This window comes from Gossypium hirsutum, chromosome D01, assembly GCF_007990345.1.
Source record: "Gossypium hirsutum isolate 1008001.06 chromosome D01, Gossypium_hirsutum_v2.1, whole genome shotgun sequence".
Taxonomy (NCBI): domain Eukaryota; kingdom Viridiplantae; phylum Streptophyta; class Magnoliopsida; order Malvales; family Malvaceae; genus Gossypium; species Gossypium hirsutum.
Genome location: NC_053437.1, coordinates 27,069,506 through 27,087,513, shown reverse-complemented (window position 1 = coordinate 27,087,513; position 18,008 = coordinate 27,069,506). Strand labels below are relative to the sequence as shown.

Below are 18,008 nucleotides of genomic sequence, written 5' to 3'. Positions count from 1 at the left end.
AATTGTGGAAAGGGAGCTGGTTTGATTGATTATTTCAAACATAAAATCATGATATAATTAGTATAGAGTGAACGGTTTCAAAGGCATAGTTTGTGTGTCAATTTCTAATTAAATTGCAACTGCAAAAACCTCCAATGAAATATCCCAAAGCTGATTTTTGGGTAGCCATATGCTTGTGTTGAAATTAGGCTTGGCTCCCCATTATTGCACAGTTTCATGATCCAAAAATTAATCAGACATGTCCGCTTTGTAACACACTTTAACTAGGTCAAATTAACATCCTTATGACCCAATTTTGCATGGTATAACCATCCAAGTAAGGTGGATGTGTCCAAGTCCATGCATCCTTATGGTAATCTCATCTTCCATAGACCCACTGCATAATAAAAATCACATATTAATAATTAACATGAAAATAATATAATTTATGCACAAAAATCATGTAATAATGCATAATTTCGCATACTTCATAAATTCATGCCTCATATTAACATTTAAACAAAATCCACTTAATTTATTAACAATTACTCAAGATTAATATAATTATTAAGTTAAAATGTGGTAAAAATATATAGAAAAACCTTATATAATTTCAAGTTTACAAGGGGATATGTGTAATTATAGGCATTATATCAAAAAGAACAGACATAATAAGAAACTATAATGAGATTAATGTTCTAACCAGAAACCAAATGATCCCATCTTATTGACCACATCAGCTTCCCAATAATTTGGTTTGGCTTTGGTAATTTTGTAGTTATTTCAATCCATCAACATTACAAAAGTTATTATTGTTAATCGTTGATGCCTTTTCTTTTTTGGGAATTAGAAAGCATTGCAACAACTATCTCTATATAAGCAAGTCTATTAATTATAATTTATGAAATTAGTTCTCTATAGCAACATATTGTCTAAAATTTCAAATAAAATTTTAACTATTTCATATAAGCAAGCCTATTAACTATAATTTATTGAACAAAAATTATCTTACTTAAAATATTATTTTAATAAAATGTTAGTCTTCAATGAGTGGAATTAATAATATCAATTTAATAAAGTATTAAGTTCCTTAATTAAATAATTTTACTATGAATTTGAAACATCATAAATTTACAAATCGATTACTTGAATTTAACAACTCATAATTAATTAATTTAATTTGATAACTCATACTAATTAATTGAGTCTGTTAGATCTATGATTGATCATGTGTAAGAATCTATTATTCTATGAACTCGGAACATCATAAACTTATAAATTGATTATTTGAATTCAATAACTCATGATAAATTAATTAATTTAATTTGATAACTCATATTGATTAATTGAGCCTGTTAGATTTAAGATTAATCATGTGTAAGAATGTATTCTACTATGAATTCACTGCAGCAAAATAGGCTTTTAGCGGCATTTTTTAGAAGCGCTGCTAAAACTACTTGCGGCGCTTTCACAAATGCCACAAAAAACGTCGCTATAGACAACGCCGCTAAATTTTACGACGTTTATGTGACAAAAATGCCGCTATAGAGCATGACCTTTAGTAACACTATACCCACAAATGCCATTAAAGAACATAATCTTTAGCGACGCTTTTATCACAAACACCGCTAAAGAGCATAACCTTTAGCTACACTTTTATCACAAACGCCACTAAAGAACATAACATTTAGCAATGTTTTTATCACAAACGCCGCTAAAGAACATAACCTTTAACGGCACTTTTATTACAAACGCCGCTAAAAGTACCAAATGATACTTCAAATTCAACAAAAAGATATATGATATAAATTGATAACTGAAGTATAATTCAAAATATTCTTACAATAATGTTAAAAGTTACAATGTTAAAAATATTTTACAATAATAAAACAAATGTCTAAGAAAACAAATATCATTAAGCCCACTAGCTTTCCTTAATAGCTTCTTCAACTCTTTCCCGGACTTACTCAGTCCTCCTCCTTGCTCCTCATCCTCCTCGTCTTCATCCTGGAAGAAAACAGAAAATGTTATCTACTACTCAAAGGAGACTAGATTCCAGTCATAATGACGCTTTATAAATGATAAAAAAAGGCCACCTCTACCAACAGAAGAAATAAATTGTTTTGGTGGGGAAAAACGCACACATACACAAAATGCAAGCAGTAACTAGCAAAACTTTACTCTGAATACGGTACTATACAATCCAAATGATTCTTATTTGTAGACAACCCGTGGAAGTAAAAGTAGACTATCACCAAAGACAAACTAACACTCGAACCTAGAAATTTTGAATAAATTGTATAGTAAATGATTTCTAGAAACTGGAAATTTATATTTATTGCAACCTTCTCAATAAATTTTATACTATATAGTTTTAGATGCCCATGCAATAGTCTTTGAATAGAGAATTTAAAATGATACCAAAAAAATGGGTAGAATAATGTCCTATCCAATGCAAACTATAGAATCTCTAGTCTAAAGAAGTTATGAGGCTTAAAACTATTCTTACATGAGACAAACAAGATCCTAACAAGTAATGTGATCCTTAGTTAGCAGGTTTGATAAGTGTATCAAAACTACCTCCTTGATTTCCAGTGGAGCAGGAACTTCAGGGGCCAAATCCCTTTCCTCAGGATCGTTACCAACAGCTTCATCATCATCAGTGAATATTTCTTCATGCTCCCAATCATCACCTTAACCAAAAGCATACTGTCGAAACCATCTTTTGAAAAACAAAAATGTTTTAGGTTGTCAACTTTTTAAAAAATTAAAATTGAGAGTCGCCACCAATCTTTATTAGGGTGTGATTGGACCACCTAAAAAAACGGCTTTGGTCTACGAGTTTTAGAAAAATAGATCCGGGAGTTAGTTACGTACGAGGAAGGATTAGCACCCTCGTAACACCCAAAATTGGTACCTAGTTAATTAATTAGTGTCTTAAGGTCGAGAATTTGGAAAAAAACGTAATCCTTAGCAAAACTTAAAAGGTTACGTATTAAGACCCTTATTATTTCAGAGAAAGAAGATACCACACCCAATGCGTTAGGGCACAGCATTCTAATTTTCCCCAAAATGAATTGGGCCAAAATACTTATACAATAAAACTTTAAAAGAACATCCACTTATCCAAGATTTAAGAAATCACACCCAATACGTTAGGGCACGATTCCTCTAGAATCCCAAACTCGGAATATTTTCTTTACTTTAAAAGAACATCCACGTATCCAAGATTTAAGAAATCACACCCAATACGTTAGGGCACAATTCCTTTAAAATCTCAAACTCGGAATATTTCCTTTATTATTTTAAAAAAAATTTCATTTCGAGAAATCAATGCGTCACAGCCAATACGTTAGGACACAACGTGTTGAATTCCCAATAATGAGTTTTTATTTTTTTTATTAAAGAGAAATGCTCGATTGTCGAATTTAACGAAGAAAAATCGAAACCTAATACGTTATAGCTCAATTCCCTTGAAAATCCTAAATACGAACATTATCTCAATTTTAAAAATTTTCCATCTTTAAATTTGAGTAAAAAATGATGTAATGTGATTTTTTACATACAAATGCTATAATAATAATAACAATAATAAATACATCATAGACATAAAAATAATATAAGCAAATGAATAAAAAAAAGGTAATCCATGACATGCAAAATATTAAATGTAAACACAATTATATAATGGATGGGATAGCAAACAAATAAATAAGGATCAAAAGATGTACAAAAGATGTACACATGGAAATTATGAAGATTAAAAATATACATATAATTTATAAATAAAATTTTAGGTTATAGAATTTATATATAAATACAACACATAATATACTTATGAAAATAAAGAAAAAAATAATTATACATACATATATAAAATAATAAAAAATAAGTATATTTTAAAAAAGGAAAAAAAAGGGAGTATTTAATCACTTAAAAACGTAAATATATACATATATATATGAAAATATTCATTAAAAAATAGGAAAATATTTGTTTTTTAAAAAGATATATATATGTGTACATATAAAAAGAATATATATAGATAAAAAATTAGAATAAAAATAATAATTACACTATTAATTAATAAAATAAATAAAAAGAACATAAAAAAATTAAATTGAATTGCAATTACAATATCTGGGGTAAATCCGCAAATAAATAAAAGTAAAAGGACTAATTTGAACGCACGAGTTACATAGAGAGGCTGAAAGGGAAATTTTCCCTTCTCCTCTAAAACGGTGTCGTTCAAAAGGATTAAATTGGAATTTAAAATAAATAAAAGGGTAAATTAAAAAAATAAAGAAAACTTAATTACAAAAACATTAAAAAGCGGAGGGACTAAATAAATAAAATTCGCAGCGGTATCACATTCTCCTTTTTTTAAAATCATAAATAAGTAAAAAAATAATCGAAAAAAAAAATAGTAAGCCACCTTTAAAAAACTGTCAATCGTTATTTTTTTATTTCTCCTCCTCTTTTCTCTTTTTTCCTTCTTCTTTTACAATGAAGGGGGAGACCTCTATTTATAGTTGAGCCTCCCCAAATCCAATGGTACAGATCAATTACATCAACGGCTGAGATTAAAGAGTATCTACAAATTAAATCTCTAATATTACAAAATTATATATTCTAAGATTGCATATCATATCTAAGATTATATATCATATCTAAGATTGCATATTATATCTAAGATTGTATATCCTCAAAAATTATGTTTTCATATATGAGCCCGGACTAAAATTGGGTATTACACATACGAATAAACAAGAAGAGTAAAAAAAACAAGAAAGACGGGCTAGGGACCTTCTATGTCACCCTTATCTCTCATAATAGTTAATTTATACTATTTCTATGTTAATTTCATTCATCTTCAGCTTCAACATCGAAAATCATTCCAAATATTCTACAAATCAGAATGATAACAAAGAAATAGACACCAAGACACAAACATTATAAAAGCTCACCCTTCTCAATATCATCATATTCCATATCAAGATCACCTCCCCTTGGACCTTCTTCATCATCATCACCACTTTTTTTTGTTAAGTCCAAGCCTATTCTTCCTGGCAGCTTCCTCTTCTTCATCTTCTTCTCCTCTATCTGATACATGACCTTCTTCCTCCTCACCAGTTGACTTTTTATGTCCCCTCCCACCAGCAGCAGCAGTTTCTTTTTCATCAATCTTCTCCACTTCACCAAAAGCAGCAGCGCCATTATTCGAAGCTTTCATCATCCATCTCTCATAACCATCTGCAGTCTTACTCTTGTTCTTCATTTTTTCTTCAGCTTATTCTAGTGTAAGTTGCTTATATTGAGCAACCTTGTTAAAATTGTACCTGTCAAAGAGTTTCACAATTAAAAAACTAATAAGACTCAAATATAGCGATATTATAGAACAACAGTGCAATAAGTGGTCGGAACAGTGATGAGTAGTCAAAACAACAATAATATGTCACTCATACTAAGAACCAGCATGAATAGCTACAAATTCCTTTCCTTGCATCATAAGCAGGTAATAAGTTGTCGACTGTGAACCTTCAAGTTGACCTTGATATTGAGCCTGACCTGTTTCATCCTCCAATAACCAAGGTTTGTTCTTATATTTCTCCTGAAAAAATAGGAGCCAGCAATAATAAAATTCAGCATCAAAGTCAATAAGGGCATAATTAAATCAAAGTCAATAAAGTCAATAATGAAAACTGCTTCAGTCTACTTTTTACTTTACTTTGTACAACAATTACATGATATGCCAAAATAAAAACATGGGTCTACGTCACAGAATCCAGAAAAAACTTCATAGAACTTTCTCTAAAAATTTACTTGTCAATGTTCTCAACCTTTTTTCAGGAATTTGGAGCATGCAGAAACCATATAATTTAGCTATCCCGTTTTACAGTGAAAGCTAGGAACATACAAGAAACAGATGAAAAAGGATAAATCTAATACCCGTAAAGCATCAGTAACTTGGCGTCCTTGTAGCCCATCTTTTTGCAGAGACCATCTATTCTCAGCATTTTTCTTCTTTGAAAAATTGGAAAACCCAGTCATAAACCTACCAATAAATTGATTTTTTGTATAAAGTGCATGCCCTAAAAAATAATTAAAAAAGAATAAGTTTAAGGTATGCATGAACAACCCTCTCATTTCTCCATCCCTGTAAAATGAAGCTAGAAGTTAAAAGATTTCGTGAAAATTACCATTCTTTCACTACTTTTCAAATTCTTCAAATACTCTATTAGCTTTTGGATCAGAACAAACTTCTTTTTTTGCTACTATTGTATTTATGTAAATAGCAGCAGAACAATCCTGAACTGCAGAAGGCATGTTAAAAAGCACAAAGCGAAAACATAGAGAAGCTTCTCCATGTGTATATATATAGTATTAAGCAAATTAGAGATGTAACCTAAATTGAACCCCAAGAGTGAAATTCTTGTGAAAAATGGAATGGTTCCTTTCATCAGCTTCATCCCTGGGAGGATACTTGACCCCACAAATTGAACAGGCATGGAGAAGAAAATCAGATTGACCTAACTCCAAATGAAACTGTGCATAACTTCTCTTCTTATTTAGATTTCTCCCATTTGAACCACATTCTTCCCTTGAAACCCTAGCCTCTGATATGGGTTTGTCGAACTTGTCATCGCCAGATTCTTTTTTCTTGTCATTCCTTAAAAAGTACCAAAAGTAAATAAAATTAAAAAATAAAACAAAACAAAAATCCAGACTTTTTGTAGAAAAGAAATTACCCATAAAAATTTGAAGGTCTACGCGTGTAGGTGTTAACAATGGTGTGCTGACTCTTCTCCTAGGTGGCTAATTCATCGCTCTCATCATCGCTGAAAACTGGAGGTGAATTTGAGCGCTCAACCGATAGAGAAGGAGGCTTGAAGAAGGAATTTATTTTGGATTGCATCTTCGACCCTCTTTTGGATGATTCATCAAAATGGCATATTGGTGGAGTTTTTGACTTTTTGTTGCTGCTGAAGTGGCTCTAAAGATTTTAAAAGATATTTTAAAGAAGGGGGAAAATTAGAAGAGATTTCATTTGAAATTTTGGGGTAAAAAAATATAATTACAAAACAATGTTGTTTTGCAAAAAAATAATCGTGGCGTTTGGGAAAAAAATGCTACTATAGTTCGACTTTTAGTGGCGTTTGGACCAAAAACGTCATTGTTGCTCAACTTTTTTGCAGCGTTTGCAACAAAAATATCGCTATTGCTTACTTTTTGCGGCGTTTTTTTTAAATTTTAAATAAATAATTTTTTAAATTTTAAGTAATATTTGAAAGAATTAGATAACATTATAATTTTTAGTTTTTGTATTTTATTTTTATTTTTGCATTTTATTTTCATTTGTTATAATTTGGTCCTATCTAAAATAGATAGTTACCTATCCATATCAATCTGTTACTTTTTTTATCAATGTTTTTTTAAATCTAATATTTAAATATATCAAATGGTTTAGATTAAATATTTTTAATTATAAAAGCATTAATTGATTGTATAAAATTTCATCATTTAACAAATCTCAAGTAAACTTTAAATCCTAAATCATTTAATATATATAAAGTATATCTATTATCTCTTAAATACGTTAAACTATAATCATAATTTTAATATATTAAAATTAATATTATCTCTTTTACAATTATATAAGAAATTATTTAATATATAAATTAAAAAATAATAATTATTTTAAACCCTAAACCCTTAACAAATATCCCTTAAACCCAGAATTATAAAACATAAACCCTAAACCCTAAACTCTTAACCCTTAACCCCTAAACCTTAAACCCCAACCCTTACACCATAAACCATAAACCATAATCTCTAAACTCTTAATCCATAAACCTTAAAATAGTAACTCCTAAACCTTAAACCCTAAATTATAATGATAATTAATTCAATATTTTAAAATTAATACTATCTCTTTTATGATTATATAAGAAACTATTTAATATATAAATTAAAAAACACTAATTAAACCCTAAACCCTTATCTCCTAAACCCTAAATCATAAACCATAAAACCTAAACCCCTAATCCTAACCCCTAAATCCCAACCCTTAAACCATAAACCATAATCCTTAAACCATAAAACTCGATCTATAGCGGCGTTTTTCAAAAAGCGCTGCTAATGCCACTAAAGGTCAACATAAAATGACAATGTAAATAAATAACTCATTATAAATTAATTAATTTAATTTGATAACTCATATTGATTAATTGATTTTGTTAGATTTATGAACTTTAAAATTAATTATGTGAAAGAATGTAAACAAATATGCATAAAAGTAATAATGCGTGCACCTGTTATACGTCTTTTAATTTCATTGATCTGATTCTCACTTTATTTCTTTTTTGAATATAATGTTTACCTTGTTTGATGAAAATTCACGATATAAATTCTATAATAGGTTTACAACGAATCTCTCTCCATAACAACGTGATGATATCGACGTATAATAATCTATCTCTTCATATGAGACAAAGAAAATTTCACGAATTAACCAAATATAACAAATGATGTGAATAGTTATGGATTAGTATTGCGGGTTTGAGAAGCAGAAATAAGTTAAATGGTAAAATCAATGTTGTTTCCCCCTTCTCAGTTCCCCAACAACTTTGTGATTTATTTGACAGCTACTGTTGGTTTGGTTAAAGAAATTTTGTAACCGCGGCAGAGTTTTGAATAAAAAATTACAAGAAATTCATGGTTGAATAAAAATATAAAAAAAGTATTCAGCGTTGAATAAGACTGCACAAATACACACAACAATCGTGCTTGTTTTTCCCCTATTTAATATTGCATCCTTTCATGCTCTTTTGCATTTAATTGACATATAAATGAAATTTACCTGAAGTGTTGAAAATATTCTTTTAAAGAAAATTAATAAATTATTCATGAAATACAATTTTAAATAGTTCATTGACGTTACTCCAGCTGGAAATTCAGATTTTCAACGCCCCATGCTTCACGTTTGTATGAACATGATTAAGGTGGATCCATGCTATAAAGGAAGTTTCCCTGACCCTGCTCGTGGGGTGGGTCCATTTTTGTCTCTTTCATATCATATACATTTGTTTGAAATTTTTATGTGCGTAATAATTGGTATTCTGCACTTTCATCTATTTATAAATCCATCAAACATAGAAGGCAAAAGAGAGGTAGAAAGAGCGAGATGGATACAAAGCAAAAGAGAATTCGTGTGTTAATGTTCCCATGGTTAGCTCATAGCCATATTTCATCCTTCTTAGAGCTAGCCAAGAAGCTCATGAACCATAACTTGTACGTTTACTTCTGTTCCACCGCTACAAATCTTGATTCCATCAAGCCAAAAATTTCACCTCATCACTCACTTTCAATTCAATTCATTGAGCTCAAGCTGCCATTGTTGCCTGAGCTTCCTTCTTACTATCACACCACCAAAGGATTGCCAACCCATCTATTGAACGCCCTATTTAAAGCCGTCGAAATGTCCGGCGATGGGTTTGCCACAATATTGAAAACCCATAACCCGGATTTGCTTATTTATGATTTGCATCAACCCTGGGCACCTACACTTGCTTCCTCACTCAACATACCTGCCATACTTTTCTACACTGCTTCTGCAGCTGGGCCTTTTTTCGCATTTCATGCATGGAAGAAACTTAAAGGGGAGGAGTTTCCCTCTCCTGAATTTTACATAAACGATTGCTTTATGCCAACAAAAAGCTCCAGAAACGAGTTTGGGCGTACTCCACCTGATTCAAGTAATACAGAAAAGACTTTTCAGGCCTTTAGACACTCTTTGGATATCATTTTGGTTAAGAGTTTTAGTGAGCTTGAAGGGAAATACATGGACTATCTTTCAATCCTATTAAACAAGAAGGTAGTTCCAACAGGTCCACTAGTTCAAGACGCCATTGAAGAACACCATGAGAACGAGAAAGAGATACTTGAATGGCTTACCAAGAAGAGAAAAGCCTCCACCGTGCTCGTTTCCTTCGGGAGTGAGTATTATCTCTCGAATAAAGAAAGGGAAGCCATTGCTGAGGGGCTTGAGCTTAGTGAGGTGAACTTCATTTGGGTCCTCAGATTCCCTGTTGGAGATAAAGATAAACCCAAACTTGAAGAGGCATTACCTGAAGGATATCTGGAAAGGATTGGTGAGAGAGGGCTGATGGTGGAAGGTTGGGCACCACAGGCGAAAATACTGCAACACTCAAGCATTGGGGGATTTGTGAGTCACTGTGGGTGGAGCTCTGTAATGGAAAGCTTGAAATTTGGAGTTCCAATCATAGCGATGCCTATGCTTATGCATATTGACCAGCCATTGAATGCTAGGCTTGTACAAGATGTTGGTGTTGGAGTAGAGGTAAAGAGAGGTAAGGATGGGAGCCTTGAAAGAGAAGAGATAGTCAAAGTGATCAAACAAGTGGTGGGAGAGAAAGATGGGGAGAATATAAGAAATAAAGCTAGAGAAATGAGTAACCACATTAAAATCAAAAGAGATGAAGAGGTAGATGAAGTTGTACAAGAAATTAACAAAATTCTACATAAAGGAGGGTTGAAGATTCATGATAAAAAAGTAAATGTTTGACAGTTTAATTAGGGGACAAACAAATAAGCTTGAGGTTTGATGAAGTCTCTTCTTTTTGGTTTCATCACTTTCTGTTGAAATTGGCCAACCATGCTGCTGTTACATGTTTTGGTTTAAGTGCATGCAGCTTGATGACATGCTGCAGCACGTGTACTTGCTATAACAGCAAGGTTTTCTCTTTAGATTCTTTGTTAAGCTACTTAGTTGAAAATGAACTAAGTTGGTATTGTTTTGATGTTTTTAGGTGCTGATTGACATAATCAGCTTGTGTGCAAGTTAAGTTTTTCTCTTTAGTTTCTTTGTTGATTAAACTACTTGGAAATGAACAAGCTGATGACAGCTTGATATGTTTAGGTGTTGAATGACTAGTTTAGGTACAAGCAATGTTTTTAAAGTTACTAGGCTACTTAGTGGTAGTAGGTAGTAATAAATGTATTGTTTTTCTTATTAAAAAATTAAGCATATCAGTTGTGAAACTTAGATTGCCTCCTTGCTGCACGTTTGTGAGTGTTTCTTCCTCCTTTGTTTTCTGTTTTGTTCTTTTTCTAAGAGCTGCTGCCATTGTTCTTTCTTTTTCTTTTTTCTGCCTGTTAACCGAGAGCTTATGCTCTTGATGCTTTGTGTTTCTGCTTGCTGTTTGAAGAGCTTATGCTCTTAGTGTTTCATTGTTTGGTTGTTGCTGCCATTGTTCCAACACTTTCCCTGTAATGGAAATCGTAAGAGTAATGGAGCTTGAATGGAGAGATCTTATGACAGGCTTCGTTGATTGTCCATCTTCGGGTTTTGCATGGCGGTGTTCTGTTGTGCATTTCTTTTAATCTTCTTTTCGAAGCTGTTGTTTTTGTATGTTCCATTTTGCGGTACTAATAATATTTTAAATTAATTTGATTTTATTTTAAACCAAATCCAAAACCACGTCTTTTCTCCCCAACAAGTGGCCAAATTTTGTTCAGATAAGTTGAATACACCTTTAATCATTCAACCCAAAGCTTTTAACTTATCCTCAAATCAATCTTTTAAGATTTGATTTTATATCTAAATTAAGCCATAATATAAACTAATAGATACAAATTCAAAGTAAACAACAATGAAATCACGTAATTGAAACAAATATGAAATACAGACTAACTAAATCGACGGTTGAATAAAAATTAGAGACTCAACTATTGAGAATGGATAAACACAACAATCAAATTAGTGGAATGCATGTTTTTACCCTATTTAATAATGCATCCTCCCATAATGATCAACATGCTCTTTGCATTTACATTTCATTTAATACAACCATATATATCAAAATTTAGCTAAAGTGTTGAATTTATTCTTTTAAAAATGTTCTAGTCAAGTAAATTATTCATCAACGTTGCTCTGGAATATAAATATATAATTTCAAAATTCCCACAAATAAATTTAAAAATAAATAAACGAATGTAAATATATATGGTTGAACCAGAAATTCAGATTTTCAACGCCCCTGCTTCACGTTTGTATGAACATTATTAAGGTGGGTCAATGCCATAAAGGAAGTTTCCCTCACCCTCCTATATAACATGCAGATGAGGTGGGTCCATTTTGTGAGAGAGTAAATTCAGATTTTCAACGCCCGCGTGCTAGGCTGTGTGGACAATTTAATTTTCAAAAATTAGGTGCAAGGGACACATGGCCAAACCACACGCCCGTACGCATAGCCATGTGTCACATACGGCTGAGACACACACCCGTATCTCTGCCCGTGTGGACGAAAAATATGTCATTTTCAGGCCACTTTTCTCACCCAATTTGCCTTTCACCTACAACATCATCCAAACACATTCACAAGCCAATTCATAACCCTCAAATCAATGTCAATACCAAGTTTTATGCATGATATATTATCTCATATGTGCAAGTGTTTTAAACTTGCCAAATACACATTTATGCTCATAGGCATGCTTTATCAATTATGCTAATTCTAAACCATTCATCAATAGGTTTGTATACTTCCCATCATATCACCATTTTATCACACATCAAACTTGATAAGGCTTTATATAATTACATCAAAATATGCCTTACACTAGCCATTCCAATAGTCAGTTACAACCAAAATATTTCATCATTATGCCTAACTTAGCTTATACATTCCATTATACCAAAAGTTAGATTGCTTTATATACCGAGAAGTTCGAGGGATAGTGTGATGTGTCTCCAACCAAGTTCCAACCTTCACGAGCTTCTGAGTACTATAAAACAGAGAAAATAAAACAAAATAAGCATTTCATGTTTAGTAAGTTCGTATAACTGGAATTAACTTACCATTTATTTTCATTAAAATAAACTTATAATTGGCATCCAAGCAATTGGGCTTAAAGCCTAAAACACACAATTTCACTAATCATGTCAGTTAAGTAATTCATACAAATACCAAGAACATGAATGAGCTCATCATGTAATAATTTTCTTATACATATGCTTTTCATGTCATATTTCCACATAACATATACATTTCCATGACAAATCATCTCAAATACAATTTAACCATGTCATAACTTTGCCCGTTGAATTTTTTTCTGAAATATTGATGAATACACATGTAGTACACTCAAAGTGTACAAAACTATAATCCGTCAATTCATATTCAGGGGTACTCATTAGAGTACATAATCAGGAAGCACTCTCTCGAGCCATGTAACAGGAAGCTTATCCGGGATATAACAGGAAACTCATAAGAGTTTGAAACAGAAAGCTCATGTGAGCTTAACAGGAAACTCCGGATAGCCATATATTAGGAAGTTCAAGCGAGCCATATCAAGAAGCTCACAAAGAGCCTATATTGGGACGCTCATAAAGAGCTGCGGTATGTCCGCAATATAAGCAGGATCAATACCGATCATATAACAAGACGCTCACAAAGAGCTGCGGTATATCCGCAACACATGCAGGATCAATACCGATCAGGATGCTCGTAGGAACCATGTAACAGGATGCTCGAGAGGGCTTATAACAGAATGCTCTTTCGAGCTATGATGTGTCCACAACATATGTAGGACCACAACCAATACGGAAATCCTGTAGCCATCGAATTTCATTTATTCAAAAGGAACTTATTACTTATCGGGCATTATCGAACATGTGATCAATTTCATATTTTCATAGCATTTATACAATTCACATATACATAACATTCAATTCAAACATATAAATATACACAAATTAGTTACACGAACTTACCTCGACACTTGCTCGTATATAGAAATGTACTAATCCGACACTTTTTCTTTTCCTCGATCTAGCTCCTTATTTGATCTTTCTGGATCTATATAAATGAATTTAACTTCAATTTAACACATTTCATATCCAATTCAATCCAATTTACATTTTAGGCAAAAGTACCATTTTGCCCCTATACTTTTATTAATTCCAATTTTGTCCCTATGCTCGGAAAATGAAATTCATGCAATTTAATCCTTATTCCAAGCCTAGCTAAATTTTTCATATAACAATAACAGTACATGTATTTCAAAAAAATAAAAATTTTCCATAAATTTTACATCTTTTCAATTTAGTCCCTAAATCACAATTTCATGAAAATTTCTTTTACAAAAGTTGTTTATGTAACACCCCAAACCCGAATCCCTTGTCAGAACTGGGTACGAGGCATTACTAAATCACATACACTTGCTTGCATATTAAACCGACTTACAAAATTTCATCCAAATTAAACTTTTTAAATTATTAACGTGCTTTTAAATTTATTTACAACCTGTCTTCAGAATATTATATTCATAATAAATAGAGTCTATAAAACTCGATACCTACTCATTCATATACTCAATTTATCCATTAAATTATTTCAACCTTGAATAACCCACATTATGCCAAAATCAACATTAATAACAATCATAAATCTCTTCATGTTAATTTCACATATTATTACATTACATATCTCAAGCCTATGCCCAAGTTCGTATACACAACCATCAACAAACTTATTTTTCCTTTAATCGATTAGTAAATTAGCCTTAGAATTCACATCAACCACTAAAACTCACAATTTTTATGACATCTCATAACCAAATGACTCTAAAAACAAGACACTTTGCAATCATCCTTATGACTACAAATATTTCACAAAGCATGATTATCATCCAGCATTATCCATATACCAAAATAACTAATTCACAAATAATAACAATTCAATGTTTTATTCCAATTCCACTCAATTCACAACTCTTTGTGTTCACAATTCAAATTAATTTCTCAATCCAATTTGTATTTTTAATACTACAATAATTCTTTTATTTCAAATCATATCCATAATAGTTCCCATTCAACTCACAAACAATTCAATATCGATATTTACCTCATTTTATTTCTAAACATATTATTTAAAATTTCAAAAATTTCTATTAATAAAATTCAATACCGACATGAATTCACTATTCAATTCGGCCTCTATCGATTATAAACGAACATATAGCCAATTATACATGAATCATTCGTATATTTTATTTTTCAAATTTTATTTTATTTCATTCCATTCCATACCAATTATACGCAATTCATTCATATAATTTAATGCCCTCCTCCTCCTCTCCATCCCACATCCTTGATACATATAACACACTTAAATGGCATTATACATAATTTCACTATTCACTTATTTTTAAATTCAAAACTGTCTAGTCGAGTTATAGTCACTAAATTATTTTTATCTGGAGCTACGAAGCTCCGAATTAAGTTCCGTTAATTTTACCCGAAACTAGACTAACATTTCTTCTTACCATAAAATTTTCAGAATTTTTTACTTGGACAATTAGTACAGTTTATTCTTTAAAGATTCCCCTGTTTCACTGCTCAACATCTCTGACCTCTCTTCACTAAAAATGAATTATCTCACTGTACAGAATTCAGATGATATTTTTGTTTATTTCATTTGTAAATAGACTCATCAAGGATTCTAAAAATATAAATTATAAGTCATAATTATTTTTTTACAATTTTTAATGATTTTCCAATGTCAGAACAGGGGATTCCAAAATCAATCCGACCCTGCCTCACTAAAATTCAAATATCTCAAAATATTTAACTCTTTTGCTTGCTCTGTTTCTTTTATATGAAAGTAGACTCATTAAGCTTTAATTCCATATCTTATTCAATCACTAATTCAGTTTCTAAAATTTTTGGTGATTTTTCTAACTAACATCACTTCCACTATTCAAATCTGTTCTGTTTCAAATTCATTCATTCACATAGCACTACAACAATTTATTTTGTAAACACAATACGAAACTTCATCACTCCAATTACTCTTTTGCAACTTATCATATTTCAATCACATATTCATATTTTTTTACCAATACTCATATCCCATTAAACATGTCGGTATAATAGCGGATATTCGGTGGTTTGCATATAGTACCACCTGTGTAACTATTATCATTCAATACACGTAGTAGCCTTCACTTAGTACTACACACGTGATCAAACTTTCCGGTTCACGTAGTAGCCTGCACATAGTACTACACACGTGACCATTAATATCCGATACATGTAGTAGCCTGCACATAGTACTACACACGTGATCAAAACTATCTGGTGCGCATAGTAGCCTGCACATAGTACTACACATGAGACCTTTCATTCCGGTACACGTAGTAGCCTTCACATAGTACTGCACATGTGATCATCACTTTCACTTTCACATAGTGACCTACACACAGTCCATGTCACACATGTGATCATTTCTGTCACTTCATTTGTATCCCTTTTTATTCCGAATATTCAATCGGGAAATTTCTCACTTTTTCTCATTTTTTTCTTTTTCACTAATCAAAGTCAATTCCTTGTCTTTCTTGACTTATAATAACACATTTAACTTATTTTACACTCACATTATTCAATCCAGTCCAAAAATCACATTTTGGAAAAATTACATTTTTGCCCCTAAAGTTTCACAAAATTACGATTTTACCCCTAGGCTCAGAAATTAAATTTTATTCCTTTTTCTTATGTTTTATGACATGCTGAACATTTTTTCCTTCTATATAAACATCAAAGTCTTGCTCTAAAGTACACTTATGAACAATAATAAATTTTAACAATTATATTATTTCACTCGTTTTCGCTGAAAATTGTTTAGCAAAAATCGTTTAACATAATTCTAAGCTTTATATTCCATCATAAAACATCAAAATTCACACTTTTCATCTATGGGTAATTTTCCAAACATAAATTCTAACTCGAATTAATGGTAAAATTAGCTTAAGCTAGTTATCGGGATTCTAAAAATATAAAGAACAAGAAACACGAGGCTAGAACGGACTTACCACGAAGCTTGAAAGAATGAACAAACCCTAGCCATGGAGAAACCTGATATTCGGCCAGTCCTTATGGAGAAGATGATGATTTTGGCCTTATTTTGTCTTTTTAATTTGTTTTAATTATCAAATGACTAAAATGCCTTTACTTTAAAAAAAATCCTATTTCACTTATCTCATGTCCATTTTTGTTCATCACTAACTAATGGTCTAATTACCATATAAGGACTCCTAATTTATAATTCCATAACAATTAAATACCTTTAACATATAAAACTCAACTTTTGCACTTTTTACAATTTAGTCTTTTTGACTAAATTGAGTGCCCACACGTCAAAATTTTTGAACGAAATTTTCACGAAATATTTCCGTGAAATTGTAGGCCATAAAAATATAGTAAAAAATAATTTTTTTCTCGTCGGATTTGTGGTCCCGAAACCACTATTCCGACTAGGCCCAAAATCGGGCTGTTACAGTTTATCTATCAACAACCTTTCATTTTCTACCATAAAATTTCAAAATTTTAGCATACTCATCCATGGAAAAATTTTAATACTTTGATAACTTTGCAAATTGATCCCCAAAATAGATAGATTAGGTTATTATGATCTCGAAAATATAAAAATTACTAAAAACGGGACATGATTACTTACCCAATTAAGCTTGCTTGAATTTCTCTCTCTTAGCTAGGGTTTCCATAGAAAAATTTGGGGAAGATGATGAAATAAGATTATATTTTTATCTTTTAATTAATTATCATCTTTTATTTTTCCCCCTTTCCAATTTAGTCATTTTCTTTTCTTAAATTTCCACGGATGAATCATCATAAATATCTACTAACTTCTCTTAATGGTCTATTTTCCTTATAAGGACCTCAAATTTTGAATTCCATAGCTATTTAATCCCTCTAACTACTAGAATTCAACTTTTGCACTTTATGCAATTTGGTCCTTACTAACAATTAAACATGAAATCGCTAAAATTTTCTTATCGAAATTTTCATACGTCTTTCTTATCATAATGCAGACCATGAAATAATATTAAAATAAATTTTCTTTTTGGCTCAGATTTGTAATCCCGAAACCATTGTTCCGATTTCACTAAAAACGGGCTGTTACACTCCGCTTACAATTTTCTTCACATCG

The 18,008-nt window shown here is 31.3% G+C and overlaps 1 protein-coding gene and 1 pseudogene across 1 annotated transcript; one reads left to right on the top strand and one right to left on the bottom strand.

Moving 5' to 3' along the window:
- Positions 1-282: 282 nt before the first annotated feature.
- On the bottom strand, positions 283-6,971 carry LOC107921646 (transcription initiation factor IIF subunit alpha-like; annotated as a pseudogene).
- Positions 6,972-9,163: 2,192 nt separating this feature from the next.
- On the top strand, positions 9,164-10,564 carry LOC107921064 (UDP-glucosyltransferase 29). The gene has a single exon (XM_016850917.2). It carries the CDS (start codon positions 9,164-9,166, stop codon positions 10,562-10,564), a length of 1,401 nt encoding a protein of 466 aa, XP_016706406.1.
- Positions 10,565-18,008: the final 7,444 nt, after the last annotated feature.